This window comes from Hibiscus syriacus, unplaced genomic scaffold, assembly GCF_006381635.1.
Source record: "Hibiscus syriacus cultivar Baekdansim isolate YM2019G1 unplaced genomic scaffold, ASM638163v2 tig00012104_pilon, whole genome shotgun sequence".
NCBI classification, from domain to species: domain Eukaryota; kingdom Viridiplantae; phylum Streptophyta; class Magnoliopsida; order Malvales; family Malvaceae; genus Hibiscus; species Hibiscus syriacus.
This window is the reverse complement of record NW_024062265.1, coordinates 66,307-83,720: the sequence shown is the minus strand read 5'-3', so window position 1 is coordinate 83,720 and position 17,414 is coordinate 66,307. Positions and strand designations below refer to the sequence as shown.

The 17,414-nt window shown below is 35.3% G+C and overlaps 2 protein-coding genes and 1 pseudogene across 2 annotated transcripts in view; 1 reads left to right on the top strand and 2 right to left on the bottom strand.

Annotated features, from left to right (window-relative positions):
- Positions 1 to 149: 149 nt before the first annotated feature.
- Positions 150 to 17,414, bottom strand: part of LOC120205080 (triphosphate tunnel metalloenzyme 3-like) — an 18,318-nt gene continuing 1,053 nt past the window's right edge. The window contains exon 2 of the mRNA XM_039205019.1: positions 150 to 160. Within this exon, the coding sequence (XP_039060950.1) occupies positions 158 to 160 (3 nt within the window). The 3' untranslated portion in view covers positions 150 to 157. The remainder of the gene's footprint in view (positions 161 to 17,414) is intronic.
- Positions 10,856 to 17,414, top strand: part of LOC120205081 — a 6,724-nt pseudogene continuing 165 nt past the window's right edge.
- The window catches only part of LOC120205079 (protein TSS-like), a 17,770-nt gene continuing 12,792 nt past the window's right edge, over positions 12,437 to 17,414 (bottom strand). The window contains exon 25 of the mRNA XM_039205016.1: positions 12,437 to 12,450. The gene's annotated coding sequence lies outside the window, so the exon portion shown is untranslated. The remainder of the gene's footprint in view (positions 12,451 to 17,414) is intronic.

Below are 17,414 nucleotides of genomic sequence, written 5' to 3'. Positions count from 1 at the left end.
AAAAAATCAAAGCAAAAACAAAGAAAAATCAAAGCAAAAGTCAAAGAAAAAAGCAAAGAACAAAAAGAGGACAAAGAACACAGACAAAGAGTCTCCTGACTCAAATGACGCATTGAGCTTCAAACCGTGAGATTAATCAAACACAATCACTCTAGAATCACTTGACTCGAAGATCATAAAACATCAAGAGAAAGACATGCGAGTAGATCCAAATTGAGCAAGACAAGATTGAAGGCATCAGAGTTAATTGATCCTTGGTTCAATCACCTTTAAACACTTGTTTGGGCCTTTTATCCCTTTCTTTCATAACCCTGAACCATGGCCTACATTACGTGCCTTAAAAGTCCATTCTAATCATACATAGATTTCTAAACAGAAGAGACTATCTTCATATTTCATCCCGTCCGTCAGGATTAATCTTTTATTTTCAAAAAAAAAGTTTTCTAAAATCTTTAATGCATGATAGAGAAAAATAACAAAGGGGGGTTAAAGACGTAAAATTCTGAGTAACGTCTTGAAACCAAAGGAGGATTCGAGTTGAAAACCTGAAAGGGCGGCTCGAATATGAAGATTATTACATAGGAGACGATTGCTCAAATCCCTTGATGAGGCATCACACAACATGAATGAGAACATGAGAGTTGGGAGTCAGAGAACACTTCCAATAACTGAGTACAGAAGCTACTCCATCAGATCAGAGAACATCAAATAAATGGGAATATCATACCTTTGACCAAAAATAACCACTTGAGACTTTTATCCTTCCTTACTTAACCATCTCTCAAAGATAGCATTGATCTTGACACTTGTCAAATAGCTATAATTTATTGAGGGATTAAAAGAGTAATTAATTCTTTGATATCCAATGAACTCTTGTTTTATGATTTGTCAATTGTGAAACCTTGAAAGGAGCAATATTTTCAAAACTTTTGATTAAACATTTTTCAAAACTATTAATATTTTCAGACTTTTGAAAATAAAAGAAGAAGAAAAACATTTTCAAACAAGATAATCTCTTGAGGCGTATCTTGGAATTAAAAAATATCTATCTGAAGCTCAAGATCGAAGCTAGGGCAAGAGAAGCTAAATTTTAGGGCAAAATTTGATGGAACAAACAAATGGTCTCAGGTCAAGGTTTGTAAGAGTACACATTGGTGGAAATACGGACAAGTTGAATCAATGATAGAGTGAAGATTGCTCTCGCGATCATTCTCCTTCTAGATCGAGAAGAGTATACACATACATACATACGTATACACATACATACATATATACATACATACATACATATATACATACATACATATACATACATGATACATAAATTTTGCATCAAACATTTATCATCATGCGTATTAAAGACATTTTTCTCCTCGCTTGAGGATAAATTCAATAAAAAAATCAAATAAATTTCATCTTGACATCCATCATAACATCCAAGATAGTCAGTCAAAAATACATCATTTTGATCTTTCAGGAAATCAAAGCTCAGAAATGACCAGATATCTCTAACTTGAAGAAGCAATGATTTGACTTCTTGAAGTCAATAATCAAGACATTTCCTCAACATACAGGAACAAGAAGACTATCTATCACCTTTGAGTTTTTTTTTATTGAAGTAAAATTCAGTCTCTTGAGACATTTTTCCACAAATTTTGAGATTTTTCTAAAAACAAATTTTGTCTCGCTTGAGACAATTTATTTCAAAACAAATTTTGTCTCGCTTGAGACAATTTATTTCAAAACAAATTTTGTCTCATTTGAGACATTTTCCCTTTGAGATCCGAATTTGTTTCACATTAAACAAAGTTGATCTCATTTGAGATCGTATCTATTTCAAAACAAATTTCGTCTCGCTTGAGACATTTTTCCACAAATTTTGAGAATTTTAAAACAAATTGCGTCTCGCTTGAGACATTTTTCCTTTGAGATACAAATTTTGAATTTGATTCACTAAAAACAAAATCTCACCTTAGATTGTTGTTTCTTTCAAAACAAATTTTGTCTCGCTTGAGACCTTTTCCCTTTGAGATCCAAATTTCGAATTTGTTTCACATTAAACAAAGTTGATCTCACTTGAGATCGTTTCTCAAAAACAAACTTTGTCTCGCTTGAGACAATTTCTCTAAAAACAGATTTTGTCTCATTTGAGACTATATCAAAAACAAACTTTGTCTCATTTGAGACTATATCTTAAAGCAAATTTCGTCTCGCTTGGGACATCATTTTCTCTCATAATACAAATTTCAAGGTTGTTGTACTTAAAGCAAAATTAATATCACTTGAGATTTTCAAAGCTGATTTGTCTCGCAAGAGACATTTCCCCTCTTAACAAATCCTGAAATTGTTTCATTTGAAACAAAATAAACACTTTTGAAAACCACCCTTGAGATCATTTCCATATAAACAAAATTGACAATATTTGAATCTTTTAAAACGATTTTTTTGTCTCTCTTGAGACAGTTTCTCTTGAAAAAAAATCTTTGAGTTTGTTCCTTTAGAATAAAAATCTTGGAGTTTGTTCCTTTTGAATAAATATCTTTGAGTTGTTTCTTTTGAAAAATCTTTGAGTCTATTTATTTTGAAACAAAGTTTTGTCTCTCTTGAGACAATTTCGTGAAAAATCTTTGAGTCTGAAACAAAGTTTTGTCTCTCCTGAGACAATTTTGTGAAAAAAAAAAATCTTTGAGATTGTTTCTTTTGAAAAAAATCTTTGAGTTTGTTTCTTTGGAAACAAAATTTTGTCTCTCTTAAGATAATTTCTTTTGAAAAAAATCTTTGAATCTGTTTCGCTTAAAATGAATTTTGTATCTCTTGAGACAGTTTCTCTTGAATTAAATCTTTGAATATGTTCATTTTGAAAATCTTTGAGTTTGTTTCTCTTAACAAAATCATCTTTGAGTCTATTTCTTTAAAAACAAATGTTGTCTCTCTTGAGACAGTTTTTAATGGAAAACTAACTTTTGAGATTGTTTCATTTGAAACAAATTTGGTCTCACTTAAGATGAGATCCATCTTTGAGTCTGTTTCTTTTGAAACAAAATTTTATCTCTTAAAGACAATTTCTTTTGGAAAAATCTTTGAGTTTGTTTCCTTTGAAACAAAATTTTGTCTCTCGAGACAACTTCTTTTGAAAATGCCCACATTTGAGATCGTTTAGACAATTTCTTTTAAAACTACCCACCTTTGAGATTGTTTTTATTAAAACAAATTTTGACTCTCTTGAGGCAGTTTCTCTAGAAATACAAAATCTTTGAGTTTGTTTCACTTGAAATAAAACCATTTTTGAGTCGTTTCACTTGAAACATTTTCTCTTGAAACATTTTCTCTTAAAACAAGATCATCTTTGAGTTGGTTTCTCTGAAAACAATGTTTTATCCCTTAAAACAATTTCTTTTGAAGAAAAATCATTGAGGCTATTTCTTTGGAAACAAAATTTTGTCTCACTAAGATACCATTTTCTGAAAAACAAAGTTTTGTCTCTTATGACAATGTCTTTTCAAAAAAAAAAAAAATCATTGAATCTCTTTCTTTGGAAACAAAATTTTGTTTCTCTCGAGACAGTTTCTTTGAGAAAAATCTTTGAGTTTGTTTCTTTGGAAATAAATTTTACCATCATTTGAATCTGTTTTTCTTGAAACAAAACAAACAAAGTCTTTGAGTATGTTTTTCTTAAAACAAAAAAACATCTTTGAGTTTGTTTCTCTCGAAACACTAATCTTTGAGATCAATTCCCTTTAAACGAATTTTGTCTCATTTGAGACAGTTTCCCTTTAAACGTCGTCTTTGAGTCGTTTCCCTTAAAACGAATTTTGTCTCTTTTGAGACAGTTGCTTTTAAAAAAAAATATCATCTTTGAGTTCATTTTTCTTGAAACAAATCTCTGGGTTTGTTTCTTTTGAAACAAATCTTTAATTTGGTTTCTCTTGAAACCATGACTCCTAAAGATGGCCAGCCGTCCTCATCATGTAGGAACCATGTCATCACCAGACCAGATCTCCTCATCACGTAGGAGCCGTGTCAACCATAGATAACCAGCCGTCCTCATCACGTAGGAACCGTGTTATCACTTTTAGATGGCCAGAACTCTTCATCACGTATGAGCCGTGTCATTCCCCAGATCAGATCTCCTCATCACGTAGGAGCCGTGTCAACCATAGATAACCAGTCGTCCCCATCACGTAGGAACCGAGTTATCACCCTTCCTAAAGATGGCCAAGAACTCTTCATCATGTATGAGCAGTGTCATCCCTCGACTAGATTTCCTCATCACGTAGGAACCATGTCACCCTTAGACGATAAGAACTCTTCATCACGTATGAGCAGTGGCGTCCCCAACAACCAACATTATCCAATTTATAGGAAAATGAAAGAGAACCAGACAAAAACGTGTTGTATTGTCGTCTTTGCCCTATTCTTGTTAACACAAGAATGTGCAAAGAGGGGCAGCTGTAGACACTCGTTTTTGTCCGGGTCTTTTTTGTATATTATTATTATTATTATTATTATTATTATTATTTAATTTACATTTACAAATTTTTGCAGGCCTAATCCCTAAGCCCAACAGCATACCCAACAAGCTGGAGCAGACCCGGTTCAGGCCCAATACCAATCCCATGCCCACTTGACAACCCAGCTAGGGTTTCATCTCAATGTTCCAGTCGCTCGAGATTTCAGCCGTTGGATCAGATTTGATCCAACGGTCCAAAGGGACCCTAGTTAGGGTTTTAAACCCTAAATTGAAGCTCAGCCGTCGTCGCCTTTTAGCCTCTCAGCCGAGTGAGTGCCGCCGACGATCCCAAGCCACCGCCGTTGTCATCCAGCTTCCAAACAGTAACTGAACGTCATCCACAGTGCCCAAATCAGTCAAAAAAATATATCAAATCTAAAACCCATTAAAATATCATTCTAAATCCCGATTTTTTCGGGATTCAATCGTACCAAATCAGAGAAACAATCCCCATACCCCGTAGGCTTCATGATTTCATTCAAAACCCCTAATAAATCAAGCATGCAACCAGACAAGATGGGGTATTCAAGGGTGTTAAGAGCAGAGAACAGAGAAAAAAAACGGGGGGGCATTCGGGTTCAGGGAAAAAAAAAACCAGAAAAAAAAACAAGAAAAAGAGAACTACTCGAACCAAACAAAAAAATAAAAATAAAAAAAACCAAGAGGGAAATAGAGAGGGAGGAGACCATACCTTGATCGGAGAAGTCATCGAGAGGAGGAAGGGTCACCGGTTTCTTGTTTTCTCAAAAGGTATACCTTAGATTTAAGGGTTTAGGGTCGGTTTTAGGTTAGGTAGGGGTGATTTTCGGGTTGAGGGTAAAGGAGGGGGGTCTTTTGAGACTGTTTACTTCCTCCGACCGCCGGGCACTGCCGTGCCGGCCGTCATGGGCCTCCGGGATGGCCGCCGGTATGAGGCGGCCCTTTCTTCCCCGATGTGAAGAAGTTGAGAGAGTTTTAAAACTCTCTCACTTCTGTTTTCTTTGGATGAGAGGCAAATGAGAGGATGGATGAATGAATGCCCGTTTTTGGGCTTATGTAATTTGACCAAACGGCGCCGTTTCAAGGGTCTGGGCACCCCGTGTTTTGCAAGCATGGGGTAACTACAGTTTAGGTCCCTTCTCCTTTGTAATGCTTTATTTAAGTCATTTAATGAAATTATTATTGTTTTATTTCGAGCCTTTAGTTTTTAATGATTGCATTTCAGTCATTAATTTGTATATTATGTTTGCTGATATTATAATTTGGTTGTGATATTTATATTTATTTCGTTTTAGTCACTGTTTCAGTTTATTGTGCATTTCCTTTGATATTCGGATTTGGTCCTGAAATTTGCAAATGTTATATATTAGTCCCTGTTCATGTTTTATATCATATTTGTCTATATTTGATTCTGGATTTAATATTTTCAAATATTTTAATTTAATCACTGATCCCATGCATTTTATTATCTTTACTGTTATTTGAGTTTGGTCATCATATTCGTATATATTCTATTTTAGTCATTGTTTGATGTTTGGTTTAATGTCTATTTTATTTTCTTTTGTTTTGGGCATCTATGTTTCCTTGTTTATATTTTAGTCCTACTAATGTATGTTATGTCATTTTTGTGGATATTTGACTTTGGTCCCAATGTTTGTAATAGTTTCATTTTAGCCCCTGAGTTTATATGTTATGTATTGTGGCTGAGTTTCGAATTTATCTCTGACATTTATAAATATTATATTTTAGTCACTGATCTTAGGTGTTGTGTACTTTCTCTGATATTCAAATTTGGCTATGATAGTTATAAATCTATTATTTTAGTCATTATCTTACTTTTGGTTTAATTATGATTCGGCCTTCATGTTTTTGGTTATTGCAGTTTAGTCCTAGATGTTGTTTATGGTTTATTTTCATTTCTAGTGCTTGTAAATGTTTAATATTTTGATTCTGGCTCTGTTTTTTATTTACCGCTTAATCCCTTCATATTTCTATTTATTTCATTTTAGTCCTTTGAAATTCATGTTTGTACTATTTTGGTCCTTTGAGTTTATATGTTGTTATTTTGGGTTTTTGTAATTCAAAGTACTTTTTGTCATTATAGTTTGGTTTGTAATATTAATTTTCTTTTATTTTAATCCCCTATGTATGTACATTTTTCATGTTATGTATCTATTTGTACCATATGTAATTAAATATGTTTAATTTTATTTGTTGTAAATATTTATTTCACATATTTCTATTTCTATTTATTTCCATTTTTCTTTATTTAAATATTGTCCAAATACTTTTAAGAACACGTATGCGTAGAATGAGCGTGGAAAGTATCACTTGGTCGAAGTGGTGCGATCCGATACGGCATTTTAACGACATAGTAACTTAAAATAAGTTGAGTATATTTTGTTAATTTGTGCAAATGATGCAATGTGTGTTATTTTAAATAGTAATTTATTTTACTTTATGTAAATATAAACTTCAAATTTTTTTCCATTTTATTTTCGATTCATGTTTTAGTTAATCAATTTATTTTGTTGTATGCAAACGTCAATTTTATTCATATTCGATTCACATTTTATCAAGAGGGAAATATTCTTTATAGATGAGAAATAGTCGAGTTAGCTTTCCCGATGGAGGATTGCTAATTTCGAGATTTCTTTTCGAGTTAAAGAATTTTCTCTAATTATTTAATTCGAAGCAAATTAATCAACGTTCGATAAATAGATCATATTTTAACTTTATATTTGATTTATAATTTCCACCATTTACAACGATGTGTAAGCGACACAGTACCAATTTTGGGCGCTGTGGGGGTGCTTACCCTTCCCCACACGTAACCGACTCCCGAACCCGTTAAATTTGATTTCTGGTAAATGTAGACCATTTTTGTCTTAAAAAAATGATTTTTCTTAAATTTCTTTTAAAAAGACGTTTTTAGGTATTCGACCTACCTAACCCAAAGGTCGATGGCGACTCTATTCAAGTTAATCCAAATTAATCCAAATCACCCATTTTTTCCAAATTAAAGTCATAATTGTTTTTAAAAATAATATTTAATTGTTTTACAAAAAAATGGTTATGACAGTTAACGTATATGTGCCCATCCTGAAAAATATTTCTGGATCTGCCACCGTCTCAGTGGCACTACACCAAAAATGGTTTTTTGTGGCATTTTTTTGACCTATAGCGGCGTTTTCTAGCGCTGCTAAAAACATTTGTGACGATATTACAAACGCCGCAAAATGCACCGCTGAAAATAGCGTCGCTAAAGTCCGCGGCATTTGGGGTCAAAAACGCCGTAATATGTAACGATATATAGCGGCGTCTTTACAAAAAATGCCGCAATAGATGTTGATGTTTAGTGGTGTTTTTCCCACAAACGTCGCAATAGGTATTAAGATTTATAGGCATTTTTTAACAAACGACGCAATAAATTTTGATATTTAGCGGCATTTTCAATAGAAATGCCGTAATAGTTGTCGATATTTAGTGGCGTTTTCAATAAAAACGCCACAATAGGTGTTAATATTTAACAACGTTTTTCACACAAACGCCGCAATAGGTATGTTCTTTAACGGCATTTATTCACACAAACGACGCAATAGTTATGTTCTTTAACGGCGTTTTTACCACAAACGCCGTAAAATGCTTATGTATATAGCGGCGTTTATGGATACAAACGCCGCTAAATATATAGTATATAGCGGCATTTTTTGTTACAAACGCTGCTAAAGAAGACATAATTTAAACAAATTAAAAAATTATTGTTATTCATAGAGGTTATGAGTTTGAACACTAGTGATTGCAGCAAGGTGATTGAATATTTATTGTCAAATATTTAAGAGTATCTATAACAAATATTAATTTGCAATCGTCTTATCTTAATAAAAAAATATAAAAATAAATATCTTAACTAAATTCTTAAAGACACGTTATGATCGATTAAATTCATTTGTAGGAAAAAAACTTCCTACTATATATACCCATAGTTATCCATAACAATAAAAACAAAATCATAACCTATTCCTTAGAATAACATTTAATAATTTTATGTAAAAAAAAGTTTAATAATTTATTGTTATAATTTGGGACTCCTCTTTAATAATGATTTTATGTCAAAATCATACCTATTACTTAATGAAATAAAAACTTAATGTTAGGTATGCTTAAAAAAATAAAAGTTTAAGTACTAAAACGAATCAAAATTGATAGTTTAAGTATTAAATGTGTAGTTTACCCTAAAAAATTATTGTACAACTTACTTCAATAAGTAATTTTAGTTGTAAAATGAAATATTGTTCTCTTTGAAGATCTTGAGTTCAAGCAGTTATCAATATGTTAAGAAAATTATAAATATATGCTAAATTATAATTATCCGGGAATATTCAAAGAAAATTATTGTATAACTCATTTGAAATGACCATCCAGCTCAGTTGGTAGAGCACAAGGTTCTTAACCTTGAGGTCGTGGGATCGAGTTCCATGGAGGGTATTTCATAATTTGGAGGTCTCCTACAGAAGCTGATCTCAACTTAGTGTTGGGGACAACCTACTATCTTACCTCCCCTTACCCCATTACATATGGGAACAAGGGACAACTATTTTTTAATTTGATGAAAAAATAAATTTAAAGAAAATAAAGATCATTAATGAATGCGTAACCATTGTATGATTATAATTTTATTCAATTAGAGTTATTATGTCCGTACAATTAAATATAAGGATGACAACGAGTCAAGATCATATCGAGTTTTTATCAATCTGATATAATTCGAGAAATATACATATTTTACCTGAATTTGAGTTTACGGAGATTCCATTCGACTCAAAGTTTTATTTAAATTTTGAGATAAAACCTGCATCCAATTGACCCAACCCGATGTAAATATATATAAAAAAATTTATTTTTATTTGGCAAAAAGAACTAATTGAAAATAAAGTATAGAAAGAATAATATTATAATAATTATTTATAAATATATAGAAGAAAATTATACTATTATCGCAACTCAGGTTAAATAGAATATTTTTCACTTTCAACCTAAATTCAACCTGATATGACTTCACCTTATACAAAAACCGACTCAATCCAAACCCAAATTTTGAAATCGATCATATCGAATCAAATTAAAATACACCAAATTTGAGTAAAAAAAAGTCATCCTAATTATGTATATAGAGTTGTAAATTTAATATATTCTCGTATAAATTTCTAATGAATAGCTTTGTCTAGGGGCACTGCCCCCTATTTGTATAATTAAAAAAATTAAATAAGTAAATTTTAAATTAAAATTCTTAATTTTAATTTATTTTTATTTTATCAATTTTATTTTTTATCGTTAATTATACTTCATCCTTTTAAGTTAGAATCTTGACTTCGTTCTTATCGACGCTCATATATTCGAGATTTTATCTATATTTTTAATAAAAAAAATTGGTTGCCTCTTTGGTATTCAAAGTTTTGCATTAACTAATTCAGACCGATCTAGATCGCACATCTGATTTTCGTGGATGAGTCTTCTAACGAGAATTTTCTGCATACACAAGGACTCAAACTCCATACTTTTTTAAGCGATATCAAGTTGTTTACCACTTAAACAAATCCGATTAATATATATTTTAAATTTTTATTATATTATTTTAGTAATTTATTCGTAACATTTATTTCAAAGCGTGTGCACGTTAACAATACAAAATTATCATGTTGGGTTTTCAAAATATATTATCGGTTTTAATTATTGCCTTCGCTCCCATAACTTATCGTTTCCCGATATATCACGATAAATTCAGAATCATCAACTTTCACGTGATATTATATGAATGGCAGGCCCCGTAATATTCAGAGAAATCCAGGGTCAGATCCTCAGATTAAAAAAGGCTGTCGTTTTTCTTCGGTAGATCTGAGAATAGTAAAGATCGCTTTCCAGGATATTTTTCCCTATTCCTCACCTTCACCTTAACCTCTATCACGATCCGTCGACTGAAGTCACAAGAAAAATCAAAAATTCATATCGACGGTGTAAGATAAAAAGCCGAATACGATCTGTTACAGAGAATTATTTCTCGAAAGTAGAATAGCTGTCAGCTAGAGATTCCGCACCGATAGACTCGACGAGGTTTAGCCGGCTAAATAGGGGCTATCATTTCACTGTACGTATACATTAGTCATTCTACTTATTACAAGAGCTTATCCATTTTGATAAGCCGATTTGATATGTAAAGTAGCTTATCATCTTCTTTATCTGTCTCCCCTTTCCTATAAAAATCGACATTTCTGCAAGGTTTTAAGGTTGGGTTTTATATAAAAAGGAATACAAATTGTTTTCTAGAGAGAGAAAGGGAATCTCTAGCTACCCTGAGTTTTTTTTCCTTGATTTCTTTTTAAAATTTTGTGAGTTTTTTTTGTTGAAAGTTTTAACCTTGGAAATCTGTTTGTTTTATCTATACATGTCTGAAAATCGATCTCAGATGGTAAGTTTCTAACAAATCTGTTTACCTTTGTTCATGTTTTTTGTGTCTAAAAGAATCTGTTTACCTTTTCTCTTTCTTCTTTTTGCTTTTTCCATGTCTTTTTTTCTTCTTTCTGCTTTGTTTTCCATTCGTTGCAAAATTGCATATTGGATTTCTAAATGGTATAAAGTTGTTGGTTTTTTTAAATGATAAAAACCCTAATTTACCCTCTTCTTCTTCATTATGTTTCGGTCGAAGATGGTTGAACGATCTTTTTAGGTTTTATTTGGGATTTTTTTTATTGTATTTTGAGCTGAATTTATCTTCATTTTCTGATTCTTTCTGGTATTTTTCTTGCAGATCTAGTGTTTGTTTTCAGAGATTTTGAATTTCGTTGAACCGAAGTCTGCCGGATACGATGTCGTCTCTGAGCAGAGAGCTGGTGTTCTTGATCTTACAGTTTCTGGATGAAGAAAAGTTCAAAGAAACTGTTCACAAGTAATATTTTTGTTTTCGTGATGTGCCATTTGAGCTTGATTAGTAGCTGTTGTTAGCTGATAACTCAGTGGCCATTATTTGTTTGGATTTAAACAGGCTCGAACAGGAATCTGGGTTTTTCTTCAATATGAAATATTTTGAGGATGAAGTTCATGGTGGAAATTGGGATGAGGTTGAGAAGTATCTGTCTGGTTTCACCAAGGTCGATGATAATCGATATTCCATGAAAATCTTCTTCGAGATCAGGAAGCAGAAGTATCTCGAGGCATTGGATAAGTAAGCTTTTGCATTCTTCATTTTGTTCTATTAATCATTGGAAGTTTGGGGCTTTGATTTCGAATGTTCAAATTTGATTTAGGCATGACCGGTCAAAGGCCGTGGAGATATTGGTGAAGGATTTGAAAGTTTTTGCCACATTCAATGAGGATCTTTTTAAGGAAATCACTCAGCTCTTGACATTGGAGAATTTCAGGTATGCCGCTTGTGTTTACGAGTTCGCGTCTTGGTAAATAGATTAATGGCAGCAAGGGTACTGAAGAATGCATAACTTTCGTAACAGGGAGAACGAACAGCTGTCCAAGTATGGAGTGGGGAACTCAAGAACGGGTTGTAGTTTCCGATGAACATTTATTTATGCAATGAACTCGCGTGGCATTCATCTCGAGTTCTTACTAGCGTTGTTGTTTTAAATGAAACGGAGTTGTATTAGTTGTGGCCTTTTAGAGAAAACTGATCTCTCTTGCCATTACAGCTTGAATTGGCAGCATCAGCTTTGTAAAAACCCGAGGTCAAACCCAGATATAAAAACTCTATTTGTGGATCACTCATGTGGACAGCCAAATGGTGCCCGAGCACCATCACCTGCAAACAATCCACTTCTTGGATCCTTATCGAAAGCTGGAGGTTTTCCTCCCCTAGGGGCTCATGGGGTGGGTATCCAGCTCGATAGAACCATTCTGAATTCTCTTTCATTATCCTGTTCTTAATGTCCTCGGTTTACGTCTTCAGCCTTTTCAACCTACACCTGCACAAGTTCCGGCACCCCTTGCAGGTTGGATGTCAAATCCTTCAACTGTAACTCATCCGGCTATTTCTGGTGGAGCAATCGGTCTTGGCCCTTCTTCAATACCAGGTAGTTGTTTCTTCCTCTTTATTTATCAATGTTTTCAATATTTTCTTCTGTAATCACTTCCTCTCTAGGTTTGTTTTTAGCAATGACGACATTGTTCCGTCTAGTCCTTTTTCGTTTTAACGGCATGTTTCATTATTGACTTATAGCTGCATTGAAGCATCCAAGGACTCCAACGAATCCATCTGTAGACTACCCATCTGGGGACTCTGATCATGTTGCCAAAAGGACGAGGCCCATGGGGATATCTGACGAAGTACTGCGGTTTTATTTTAATCGACTTATTTGATACGTAATCTGCGTGTGATCTTGTTTCTTTCTGCCTAAGGTTATTTTACTGATCTTTGCTCACTTTGTGCAGGTAAATCTTCCAGTCAATGTGTTGTCGGTACCATTTCAGGGCCATGGTCACAGTCAGGCTTTCAGTGCACCTGATGATCTGCCGAGGGCTGTCGCGAGAATTCTCAACCAGGGTTCATCTCCTATGAGCATGGATTTCCATCCTGTTCAACAGACTCTACTTCTAGGTATGGTATAATGCCTTGTTTTATCATAATTGCTCGTGGTTTTCTGTTTTTGTCCACTGGTGATTCTACTCCACATATTCCGAATTTGATGAATCAGTTGGTACCAACGTTGGAGACATAGCGTTGTGGGAAGTTGGCTCTCGGGAGCGGCTGGTTTCCAAAAGCTTTAAAGTTTGGGATGTTAGTGCCTGTTCAATGACTCTACAGGTTAGTGCCGTCGACTGTTTAACATGCTCATTTGCACTGTTTATTCTGACACGCTAAACAGAATATATGTACTTGAATCCAGGCTGCTCTAGTCAAAGATCCTGCTGTCTCTGTAAACCGTGTAATTTGGAGCCCCGATGGTTCTTTATTTGGTGAGAATAAACCTATGTATATAGTTGTAGTAGTGAAATGGGAACGTTGATTGACATGTCATACTTTTCCAAAAACAGGAGTTGCTTACTCAAGGCACATTGTGCAAATATATTCTTATCATGGAGGCGAGGAGGTTCGACAACATCTCGAGGTATATATTGCAGCTAGTTCCGTTGGGTTGTGTGTGTGTTTTCCCTCTAATCCTCTTGCTGATTTTTGCCTGACCAAAATCATATTTAAAATTCCAATCTAGATTGATGCTCATACTGGTGGTGTAAATGATATTGCGTTCTCTCATCCAAATAAGCAACTTTGTGTAATAACTTGCGGTGATGACAAGACAATTAAGGTTGTTTTTTTCATTTTACTTGGTTGGTTATTAGTTTACAAGAAAAAATTGCTCGTCCTCGCTAATTTCATGTCTTGCTTTAGGTGTGGGATGCTACCAATGGTACAAAACAGTACACCTTTGAAGGCCACGAGGCTCCTGTTTATTCCGTCTGCCCGCACTATAAAGAGAACATTCAGGTAAGGATATTTCTTTATTGCGGTAGGTGTCATGCACTCTTCACTGGACTATGGCCATATGTTATTTGGACTCGAGTGTGGGACATGAGTATGGTCATATGTTTCTGTGTTTTTCGTGTATTTGGAGGATCCTTGGAGACCATATCTCCATATCCTATGTGCGTGTGCTCATATCCATTTGTCTTCATGATGTGCTTACTATCGACTTTTTCTGCCTCAGTTTATCTTTTCAAACTGCTGTAGACGGAAAGATAAAGGCATGGTTGTATGATAATATGGGTTCACGGGTTGACTATGAAGCTCCTGGTCGTTGGTGCACAACCATGGCCTACAGTGCTGATGGTACAAGGTTAGTTTGCTTTCACTATATCTCGTATTCATGTTCTGTTAGTTGTCGAGAATTATCAGGATAGGGTTTTGCTTCAATTTTCTAATGACCTTTCTCGAATTGATGGTTGGTGTTGTAGGCTCTTTTCTTGTGGCACCAGTAAAGAGGGGGAGTCATATATCGTAGAATGGAATGAAAGTGAAGGGGCTGTGAAGCGAACCTATCAAGGGTTCCGCAAACGTTCTTTAGGTGTTGTGCAGTTTGACACAACCAAGAACAGATACTTGGCCGCTGGTGACGATTTCTCGATCAAATTCTGGGATATGGACAGCGTTCAACCTTTGACCAGTTTTGATGCTGAAGGAGGACTTCCGGTAAGTCAATTATGTCCAATTAAGTTTCGTACCATTTCTAAGATGGTAGCAGCTTACATTTTTCTTTCCTAATCGTTAGGCAAGCCCACGCATCCGCTTTAACAAGGATGGCTCTCTCTTGGCTGTTTCTACAAATGATAATGGGCTTAAGATTTTGGCAAATTTAGATGGTATGCGATTGTTGCGCACTTTGGAGAATCTTTCTTATGATTCCTCGAGAACAGCTGAAGCCCCAAAGGTAGTATTATTGTCTCATTTAATTCCTTTAGCACGTTGCTATACCGGTTCTGTATGTTAATTGAATCTTCATCGACAATTTATTGTTTTCGTCAGCCTACAATAAATCCAATCTCGGTCGCTGCCGCAGCTGCTAGTAGTGCTGGACTTGCAGAGAGAAGTGCCTCTGTGACTGCTATTGCTGGAATGGTCTGTTTGATGGTGTTCATTTTGTTGTTATGGTTATGTACTCGTCGTCTGTTGGTTTAGTAGTGGAGCTCGGATGCATGAATTTAAGGTTCGTGTGTTATGTCCTTTTCAGAATGGGGATACCCGGAATGTGGCGGATGTAAAACCCAGAATAACAGAAGAATCCAGCGATAAATCAAAGATTTGGAAGCTCACTGAAATCAACGAACCATCTCAGTGTCGATCCTTGAGGCTCCCCGAAAACTTGAGGGTGACCAAGGTATATAAAAATTCACATACCTTTATGATTCATGGATTTCTATATGCCATTAGGCTACCTTATCACCTTTCGCTGTGATTATTGCAGATATCGAGGTTGATCTTTACAAATTCGGGTAATGCTATTTTGGCATTGGCATCGAATGCTATTCACTTGCTGTGGAAGTGGCAGCGAAGTGATCGTAACTCGAATGGCAAGGTACAATCTACTCATCATTTGGGAACTTTTTCGATAATAAAAGAATACCTTTAAACGACATGTTCCACAATACGAAATATCATATTTGTTTCATCATTGTGTAGGCAACTGCGAGCGTATCCCCTCAGCTGTGGCAACCATCAAGTGGGATTCTCATGACCAATGATGTCGCTGATACGAATCCGGAAGAGGCTGTACCGTGTTTTGCTTTGTCGAAAAATGATTCTTATGTAATGTCAGCATCAGGAGGAAAGATTTCCTTGTTTAATATGATGACGTTTAAGGTAACTCATCAATGACGGAATAACTATGCTTCTTCGATTTTTATGTCCGTCTGTCTCCCCTCCATTGTCGATGATTTGTGTATATAAGCTTTAAGCATTGATGATTTTTGTGGATGCCTTGCAGACAATGGCAACTTTCATGCCACCGCCACCAGCGGCAACTTCGCTTGCATTCCACCCTCAGGACAATAATATTATAGCTATAGGCATGGACGATTCGACAATTCAGATATATAATGTCCGTGTGGATGAGGTATGATACATTATGCTGAGAATCATACATGTCACTCGTATTTCGAAGACGTAGCACTCTTATTTACAAGTTTAATCTTCCAGGTGAAGAGTAAACTTAAAGGCCACTCCAAACGGATAACTGGCCTCGCCTTTTCGCATGTACTGAATGTGCTCGTCTCATCCGGAGCCGATTCTCAGGTATTTCTTTTTCTACGTTTCTTTTTCCGTACATGGTACGGCGAGTAAGCTTCATCCTAGATTTAATCCACTCCATAGTGACTCGGTCATTGTCCAATGGTGCAAATAGCTTGGGAAATATTTTAGTAAATTATCCGATGATAAGAAAACAAAGAATTTGTTGCTGCTTCTGGAGTTCTTCGCTAATCAACCATTCGATCTCGAAAGATAAAAGCATTCTCATCGACAAAAACAAATTTGCTTTCGGTTCATTAATCTACCGTTCTTTCTCTAGCTTTGCGTATGGAACACTGATGGATGGGAAAAGCAGAAGAGTAGATTCTTGCAGGTTCCAGCAGGGAGGACACCAACAGCGCTGTCGGACACGCGTGTACAGTTCCATCAAGACCAGATACATTTTCTTGTCGTGCACGAGACTCAGCTTGCCATATTCGAAACAACGAAGCTAGACTGCGTGAAGCAGGTAAATGTTTTCGTCTTGTTTGATTTATTACAAGAAAACATCAGCATGTGATGTTCTACTCCTAATGTTAATTTTATCTTGTTTAGTGGGCACCACGTGATACTTCTGCTCCGATAACGCACGCGACGTTCTCTTGCGATAGCCAGCTAGTATACGCCAGCTTTTCGGACGCATCAGTTTGTGTGTTTAATGTTGCAAACCTCAGGTTGCGATGCCGTAAATCCTACTGCATATCTTCCGGCCAGTGTCAGGTATTTCCCCAGATCTTATCGACTTGGGTATCGATTTCGTACGGCTAAGATCTTGTCATGTATTTGCACATTATAGTTTTAACCGTTTGAATTAAATCACGATCTTTCCCTCTATGTTGCAGCTCCAACGTTCACCGCTTGTAATCGCCGCACATCCGTCTGAGGCGAATGAATTCGCATTGGGACTCTCGGATGGTGGGGTTCATGTATTTGAGCCCCTCGAATCCGAAAACAAATGGGGTGTGCCTCCACCGGTCGAAAACGGCTCAGCCAGCAGTATGGCGGCAACAACTTCGGTTGGAGCACCAGGATCAGAACAAGCCCAGAGATGATAAAATGGCCTAACAGAGCACAGTTTCTTTTATTTGCTTGGTTTGGATGCCCCTCCCTAATTTAGGTATGCTTGTTACAACATCAAGATAA